This window comes from Chiloscyllium plagiosum, unplaced genomic scaffold, assembly GCF_037043375.1.
Source record: "Chiloscyllium plagiosum isolate Xiang-an unplaced genomic scaffold, Cpla_swu_hap1 HiC_scaffold_8, whole genome shotgun sequence".
Classification (NCBI taxonomy): domain Eukaryota; kingdom Metazoa; phylum Chordata; class Chondrichthyes; order Orectolobiformes; family Hemiscylliidae; genus Chiloscyllium; species Chiloscyllium plagiosum.
In genome coordinates, this window is record NW_028270146.1 from 82,966,633 (window position 1) to 82,975,730 (window position 9,098).

A 9,098-nucleotide genomic window follows, 5' to 3' on the forward strand; every position below is an offset into this window, starting at 1 on the left:
AACTAGCAATTCAGCTTAGAGTCTCTGAGCTGTGAACTGGTTCCATTCCAGAGTCTATTCACAAGTCAATTTGCACACAAGTCTGTAACAGAACGTGCTATATAAAACATCTATTTGTAAGTACAGGTAATGTTCTTATGTCAGATATTTAAAATTGTACCCCTGAACGGAAATCCATTCATAATTTGAACATTTGAAACTTGATGACCCATGGAACAAAACTTGATTAATTGATGAAATACAAATTTCAGTGGAGCAAAAACTGATCTGCCCAGATAATTTGGAACATAAGATTGGCTGGAAAAACTAATTGACTGCCTTTAAGGAAGAGAACATTCAGGTTCAGTGCTAGGAGGGTTTGCCTTCTATACTATAATTAATCTACTTCAGATTGGGTGAGGAACTTCAAATTGGGTGAAATTAGCAAGTTGTGTGTGTTTTTTAATTAAGCTGTAAATTCATTTGCTCTAATGTTTTTAAACTAACTGAATCACAATTTCACAAAAATATTTGTCACTAAACTATGCAGCATATTTTCAATATCATATTTTCATTGTGAGCAACTTGAACTATCTCTAAAGTGTATGGAAGAACCTTTCACTCAAATATTGTCAACCTTATGTTGCTGATCTAATTTAATTCTGACATCTTTTCTCTCCCCCCTCTAGTATTAATATTTAAAATTGGCTAATGAAGCTTCAGAATCTAAATTTCAACAGAAATGATACCATAAGAGCCACTTCTTAATATTTTGATTCCTTATCTCAGATTCCGTGAAGGATTAAAGGTTCTTGGTGTGTTGGAAAACATTCAAAAATATCCAGAAGTGTTTGTTGAGCTGTTGTGTTACAAACCCGTCAAGTTAACAGCAGAGACATTTGAAAAACTTTTCTCCATCAACTTTTCACCAAATGGAAGTAATAGACGGATTGCAGAATCTAGAGTGTTTGATTTCTGGAGAGATTATTTGGCAGACGTGGAAGGTATGATTAAGATTTTAAAAAATAAATTTAATTCACACTGCCCTCTGTCCATTAACCAATATTTATCCTGTACCACTCTTCTAACATCTTCCTACTAAAAGGGACCAAGGAATGAAAGGTATTTGAAGTGAGTGATTTGCTTTCAGTTTTGGGTTCATGTTATGAGAGGATAGTCATTTTATTTGGCAGATGTGGAAGGTATGATTAAGATTTTACAAAATAAATTTAATTCACACTGCCCTCTGTCCATTAACCAATATTTATCCTGTACCACTCTTCTAACATCTTCCTACTAAAAGGGACCAAGGAATGAAAGGTATTTGAAGTGAGTGATTTGCTTTCAGTTTTAGGTTCATGTTATGAGAGGATAGTCATTTTAAAGGACAGAGGATTAAGAGATTAGTTTGACATGTCCAAATTTGAGGGGAAAGAATAGAGTAGATGAGGAATAGAGCTGTTCCCATTGACAGGGACCAAGGATCAAAAGACACCGATCTTTGAAGTGATTGGTGAAAGATGTAACAGTGACGCATGGAAGACCACCTGTAAACATCATGGAATGCACTGCCTAGGATTATGGTGAAGATAGATTTGATCAGAGCCTCTCAAGGGGAATTTAATAATTTTCTGAGGAGAAAAAAATTAAGGGTGTGCAAAAAGGCAGTAAATGGGATTACGTGAATTGCTCTTTTGGAGAGCCAGCTGAGAAATTTGGGTGGCACAGTGGTTAGCACTGTTGCCTCACAGCGCCAGAGACCCAGGTTCAATTTCCGCCTCTGGCAACTGTCTGTGTGGAGTTTGCACATTCTCTCTGTGTCTGCATGGGTTTCCTCCAGGTGCTCTGGTTTCCTTCCACAGTCCAAAGATGTGCAGGTTAGGTGAATTGGTCATGCTAAATTGCCCAGAGTGTTAGGTGAAGGGGTAAATGTAGGGGAATGGGTCTGGGTGGTTTGCTCTTCGGAGGGCCGGTGTGGACCTGTTGGGCCGAAGGGCCTGTTTCCACACCGTAAGTAATCTAAAATCTAAAATTTGGGCAAAATGGCTGCCTCCTACGCTGAAACCATTCTGTGATGCATTACAACAAAAATTTACAAATAATCTAATTATTATGTTAAAATGTTTTGCACTAGATATATTCTAAATATCATCCTTTTTGCTTTTCTTTGGAAAAGCATCTCTGACCATTTGTAAATGTGCTTAAATAGATCAAAAATACATGAACTTTATAGTTTGAAATTTTTTTGACTGATCCTGGAAGAAATAATATGTTGCATAATCTTTCTTGCACTACTAGAGAGATTTCAGTCCACATCTGAAACAACACAAAATCACTTCAACTGACAAAGAATTGAACTTATTCCATTGAATTTCATACAATACTACTAAACAGTACTTGCAGAGGGTGGGCTGCAAATGTACTGGCCATGCTTACAGTGTAGGCCCAAAGGCACTTTCAGGCTACTGTACCTAAACTACTTGAAGGAATAAATGTTAACCTTGTAGCTATTTACTTGGAATTAGCGACATCAAGACTTGGTTTTGAAAAAGAAAGGGCAGCATGGTGACTCTTTGGTTAGCACTGCTGCGTCACAGCACTGAGCACCTAGGTTCAATTTCCACCTCAGGCGACTGTCTGTGTGAAGTTTGCACATTTTTCCTGTGTCAGTGTGGGTTTCCTCCGGGTACTCCGGTTTCCTCCGGATACTCCAGTTTCCTCCCACAATCTAAAGATTTGCAGGTCAGGTGAGTTGGCCATGCTAAATTGCCTATTGTGTTAAGTGCATTAGTCAGAGGGAAATGCATGCGTGTGGGTTACTCTTCAGAGGGTTGGTGTGGTCATGTTGGGCCAAATGGCCTGTTTTCACATTGTAGGGAATCTAATCCAAACAATTGTTAAGGTAGGTTCTTCTGAAAGTTCAGGGACTATATTTTTCCACATAACTTTATACATTAAACAATTTGGTTAGATCATAAGATATAGGAGAAGTAGGCCATTCAGCCCACCAAATCTGCTCTGCAATTCAGTGAAATCATGGTTGATCTGATAATTGTCAACTCCAATTTCTTGTCTTTTCCCCATTACTCTTGATTTTCTTATTGATTGCAAATCTGTCTATACTTGAATATACTTAATGACCCAGCCTCAACAGCCCTCTGTGGTAAAGAATTCCACATATTCACTAATGCCCGAGACAGAATTAGTTAGCCAATCCTCCAAAATCCAAAAGCATTTCATCCATTGCTTCCCTTTATCTATCCTGCTTGTTACCACTCAGAAGGGGACATCATGAAGGGGTTATAAGTATACACACCATTCTGTATTATTGCATTTAAGCAATGTATATAGTGACTGACCATGTTGCTTGGAGGGCAACCTATTACTTTGATTTCAAAAGTAATATTTCAGAATAGATATCCACCTGAATTAACTTTTCATTGATTAGTTACATATAGGATGGGAAATCTAGGCTGAAAACATACTTGTTCAAGACAATTATCCCAAGATAATTTTGCATTTTTAAGTTGAAGAGATTCTGTTCTGCTGTGACCTACTGACTCTTTAGTGATGTGCAAACGAATCAACAGTATTCAGCTAGTTTTGATAATTGTCTGGGTGACTGGCCAAATCAATCATATAAGTGGTTCTACTGCCCTCCAGGTTCTGCAAATTAACTTACTTTCTTTTTTTCAGATGGAACAACTGAAGCTATTTTTGAAGACATCTTGACATTTGTAACTGGCACAAACATCATTCCAGCAATCTGTTTTCTTCCTGACCCCTCGATTAAATTCTTGCATAGTGATGGAATAATACAGTACCGCTTTCCAACAGCACAAACATGTCTAAATTGTTTAAAACTACCCATGTCAAAAACATATGAAGAATTTAAAGGATGTATGGATTTTGCTATCTGCAATACACCTGGCTTAAAATGAATTTAACGCAGTGAAGATTTTGCAGTCTTGAATGTTAGTATGTAACAATTTTCTTTATGTCTTGGTTCTTAATGTACATTTATTTAGCAAAACGTTGCTGCAACCACATCTTATAAAGTGGGAAGAGATAATGACTGCTCTTCAGAAAGTTCTTTATGGCTGGAGATTCATGATTTTACTGCACCATATGTGTGAGGAAAGCAGGAACAAATGAGAACTGCCATGTAAATATGCTTCTCTCCTGGCACATTGATGCAATTCATTGTGTTAGGAGGGACACAGATATGCTTTGGCATGTTCCATTATTTTTTCATCTTCGTTTCAACAGGACTCTTTGGAAAGGAAGCTCTATCTCAGCTTGGAGACCTCTTTGCCTAGCTTGTTACAAAGTGTTGAGGCCTAGTAGCAGTCCCTGTTGTTTTTCTTTGTAAATGTGGTATAGCAATAAGAGGAACATAATATTTTTTTAAATTTTCTTTGTTTCCCCTGGTGGTTTTATCCATAAAAAGGGATTTTGCATTTTTGTTTTCATTAGTTAATGTTAATGAGGTTATAAAATTGCTGGATTTGTTGATTAAATGTTTTTTAACAGTCTGTTTGCATAAGAATTCCACATGTACAAGCAATAAATTTGTAAATTTGTCATGATAACAGTATGTATTGTCAGCACATGGCTCAAGAATACACAATTTTTGAATACATTCAATTGAATAATTTCTGAATTTTTTAAACTTTAGAATAGAATTTTCCAAAGTAATATTTTGAATTGCTTGAAGCACTTCAGGTTTGTCTCAAATTTACTTTCTAAATTAGAATCTTTTTGTTTCAATCTTGCTTGTACAATTTTTTTTTAATTGTATCCATTAGTTTTTCCTACTTGTTGCCTGGAAAAGTATGTACTCTATATTTTAATATTCCTAACCTTATAACTGTCACGATAGATTATACTTAAATACTTAAAATTACTTTGTATTGGTAATGCATTTAATTTGTCTTCCCAAAAAAAAGACTGTTCTAAAAGTTGTTTAGAAATTACTACAAACATAAATAAAATTATTCAGTTGAACAAAAATGAATAAATGCTTTAACAGTATTAAGAGAATAAAAATAGCTTGGTGTTGGCAATGTAAGGGTTCATTAGGAGCCAATATTGTAAAAATGTTTGTTTTTTTTCTTGTCATTTCTGTGAAAGTCACTGCTTCATGTGTTGCACATTCTTCCTTGCACTGCATTGGCCTGTTGTATCCTATCCAATTTATTACTAGTTGTGCTTTGATCACTGCTTTCTGGCTTTAATGAAAACAGTGATTCAATTATTGTTTTATAAATCTGTTTAGATTTGAAATAAAATTCATATAGAATGACATTAGTCAAATCAATATTTGCACTTCTGCCAATTTTGTTTGCATCCCATAACATTTTACAATGGAAAAATATTTTGTTACTAAGTTTATATACAACAAATTTTTATTCCTGATGAAGGGCTTTTGCCCGAAACGTCGATTTTGCCTGTCCTCGGATGCTGCCTGAATTGCTGTGCTCTTCCAGCACCACTGATCCATAATTCATTATGTGTTCGAGCAAGATTTCAAGGCAATAAAATGTAACAAACAGACAATGTTTAAATAACATTCAGAAAAATATAGCAGATTCCAAAGGAAAGGAAACATTTTGTTAGAAAAGCATACCTTTCAGTACAAAGAAGACTAATGCTCATGAAGTAATTCATATCGAGGAAAATATAAAAACCATGTACAAATTAAGTATTGTATAAACAAATGCTGTTTGTGAATAAAATAAACTATTGCATTTGCACTAGCTACTTATCCTAAATAATTATCTTCTTAGTTTGCTTTTACTGCAGAGCTATTATTAATGCATAACATATTTGAATGATGCAGAAATATTGAATTTAATTGCTCATATCACTAACATCACTGGTTATTTGTGATAATTAAACAGAACATGAAACAATTGCTAAAATATCTTGCAGTAAAATGTGAACTTCAAAATAAAATATATTGTCTAACATTGAATTTTCGATGTTCAAAGGATTCGTAGCTGATACTTTAACTTGATAATTTCCCTTTTTAACATTCATATTATGAATTTTTCTGTAATTTGTCTTTTAAAAATGTAGCTGGATAGTGTCTGTTAATATGATCATGTTTTCACTTGTTTATGTAAATAAATGTTTTAAAATTTTTTTCCTCAAACTTCAGATTTCTTTCAACTCTTTGTTGTATGCACCCAACGAGAGCCACAATTTTGAAAGGTGGGTTTATAATACTGCAAATTTACCGCAGGAGTTTGTGGTCAACTCTTGTTAGGATCAATTCAGCAGTATATTAGTAGTTCCAAAATAGCTCAGTCAGCTTTTCTATCTATGACTGAACCTGAAAAAAGTGATTGGTTTCGCAAAGGAATACTGCACAAAGGAAATGTCAAGAATTGTTCCTAGGAGGCGCTAATCAGAATCCTGTGTCTCCAATTCTCCTGGAGAACTGACTCCAAATTTCGCATGCATGTACCAGAAGATGTCTAGTGCTTCAGTTATTATAAACTGCATGTAATTCAAGCAGCATTACATCTTGTGAGATTACCAACTTGGTGTTGACAAAGTAATTAAATTTGTTGCTGATTAAGATTGAACCTAAATTCTGTCGAAAAATTTGTATGGAAGTACTTCCCCACTTAGTATAAATAGCTTTGACTGATACCATCAAGGGGGATGGTTGGCTGTGCATCTACCTTAGGCATCCGACATAGTTGCAGCAGAAACCAGCATATATAAGAGATCACAATGCTTTAGTGCACTTAACTGAAGTGACCAGAAAAATAAATCTCCAAATCTTTGTTTAATTTATCCATAATCTGACATTTTATTCTGTTATGAATAGTAGATCGAACTTTTACATTTTGTGTATTATCTATGAGCTCAAAGGAGAGAGGGACCAGCAGGAGGTTGTTGTACACAGTGGAATTAATGACATAGGTAGGGAAAAGGATGATATTCTGAAAGGAGAAGATAGAAAGTTCAGCAGAAATTTATTAAGGAGTGAGTTTGGAGAAGATTTGTGGCTCAGGTTGAAGTTCTGGATGTAAGTTTGCTCGCTGAGCTGGAGCTTTAATTTTCAGACTAGGTGACGAAACACAAATAGAAAGTGAGCCGTAACACCAGAGCTTCACCGGAGGTTCACTGATGATGTTACCGTGTATGGTGACGAAATGTCTGAAAACGCACCTTCCAGCTCAGCGAGCAAACTTATTCATTTATAAAAGAGGTCCTTGATGGTAGTAATATCTGGATTACTCCTGATGCTATGATCTAGTGAGGGTAGGAATAGGAGGATAGAGCAAATGAATGCATGGCTGAGGAGCTGGGGCAGGGGAGAAGGGTTCATATTTTTGGATCATTGTGATCTCTTCTGGAGTAGGTGTGATTTGTACAAGAAGAATGGGTTGCACCTGAATTGGAAGGGAATAATATACCGGCAGGGAGATTTGCTAAAGCTGCTGGGGAGAATTTAAACTAGTAAGGTGGAGCTGGGATCCCAGAGAATTAGGAAAGAGATCAGTCTGAGACTGGTACAGTTGGGAAAGGGAGCAAATCAAACAGTCAAATCAGGCAGGAACAAAACAGAGGTCAAGGCAGGACTGATAAATTAAACTGCATTTATTTCAATGCAAGTGGGCTATCAGGGAAGGCAGATGGGCATGGTTAGGAACATGGGACTGGGATATCAATAATTACAGAGACATGGCTCAGGGTGGACGGATCTGCCAGCTTAATGTACCAGGATACAAATGCTATAGGAAGGATAGAAAGGAGGGCCAAGAGAGGAGAGTGAGTGGCATTTTTGATAAGGGACAGCATAATGGCTGTATGTAGGAGAAATTCCTCGGAGTGCATCGAGGGAAGTTACTTGGGTGGAACTAAGAAATAAAAAAGGGATGATCACTTTATTGGAATTGTATTGTAGACACCCCAATAGTAAACGGGAAATTGAGAAACAAATTTGTAAGGATATCTCAGTTTTCTGTAAGAGTAATAGGATGGTTATAGTAGGGGATTTTAAATTTCCAAAACATAGACTGGGGGGACTGCCATAGTGTTATGGGTTTAGATGGAAAATATTTGTTAAGTGTCTACAAGAACATTTTCTGATTCAGTTTGCAGATGTACCTACCAGAGAAGGTGCAAAACTTGAGATACTCTTGGAAAATAAGGCAGGGCATGTGACTGAGGTGTCAGTCGGGGAGTACTTTGGGGCCAGCAACCATATTTCTATTAGTTTTAAAATAGTGAAGGTAAAGGATAGACCAGATCTAAAAGTTGAAGTTCTAAACTGTATGAAGACCAATTTTGATGGTATTAGGCAAGAACTTTCAAAAGCTGATTGGGGCAGATGTTTGCAGGTAAAGAGATGGCTGGAAAATGGGAAGCCTTCAAAGATGAGATAACGGGAGTCCAGAGACAGTATATTCCTGTTAGGGTGAAAGGAAAGGCTGGTACGTGTCGGGAATGCTGGATGACTAGAGGAATTTAGGTTTTGGTTCAGAAAAAGAAGGAAGGCATAGACAGCAGAGATTGAATGAATCCTTTGAGTATAAAGGCAGTAGGAGTATACTTAAGAGGGAAATTAGGAGGGCAAAAAGGGGACATGAGATAGCTTTGGCAATTAGGATTAAGGAGAATCCAAAGGGATTCTATAAATATATTAAGGACAAAAGGGTAACTAGAGAAACAATAGGGCCCTTCAAAGATCAGCAAGGTAGCCTATGTGTGAAACCGCAGGAGATGGCGGAGATACTAAATGAGTATTTTGCATCAGTGTTTATTGTGGAAAAGGATATAGATGATACAGAATGTGGGGAACTAGATGGTGAAAACTTGAAAAATGTCCATATTGCAGAACAGGAGGTGCTGGGTGTCTTGAAATGCATAAAAGTGGATAAATCCCCAGCACCTGATCAGGCATTTAGTATGTTTTACTTTATTGGTCAGAGCATTGAGTATAGGAGTTGGGAGGTCATGTTGCAGCTATACAGGACATTGGTTAGGCCACTTTTGGAATATTGTGTGCAATTCTGGTCTCCCTTCTATCGAAAGAATGTTGTGAAACTTGAGAGGGTTCTGAGAAGATTTACAAGGATATTGCCAGGTTTGGAGGATTT

General features: G+C 36.5%; 1 protein-coding gene across 4 annotated transcripts in view; it reads left to right on the forward strand.

The window, feature by feature from the left end:
• The window catches only part of g2e3 (G2/M-phase specific E3 ubiquitin protein ligase), an 82,370-nt gene extending 76,245 nt beyond the window's left edge, over positions 1-6,125 (forward strand). For all 4 annotated transcript variants that reach the window (XM_087990035.1, XM_087990037.1, XM_087990038.1 and 1 more), the window contains 2 exons: positions 769-983; positions 3,676-6,125. In XM_087990035.1, coding sequence (XP_087846161.1) covers positions 769-983; positions 3,676-3,920 — 460 coding nt within the window. In that variant the 3' untranslated portion in view covers positions 3,921-6,125. The remainder of the gene's footprint in view (positions 1-768; positions 984-3,675) is intronic.
• Positions 6,126-9,098: the final 2,973 nt, after the last annotated feature.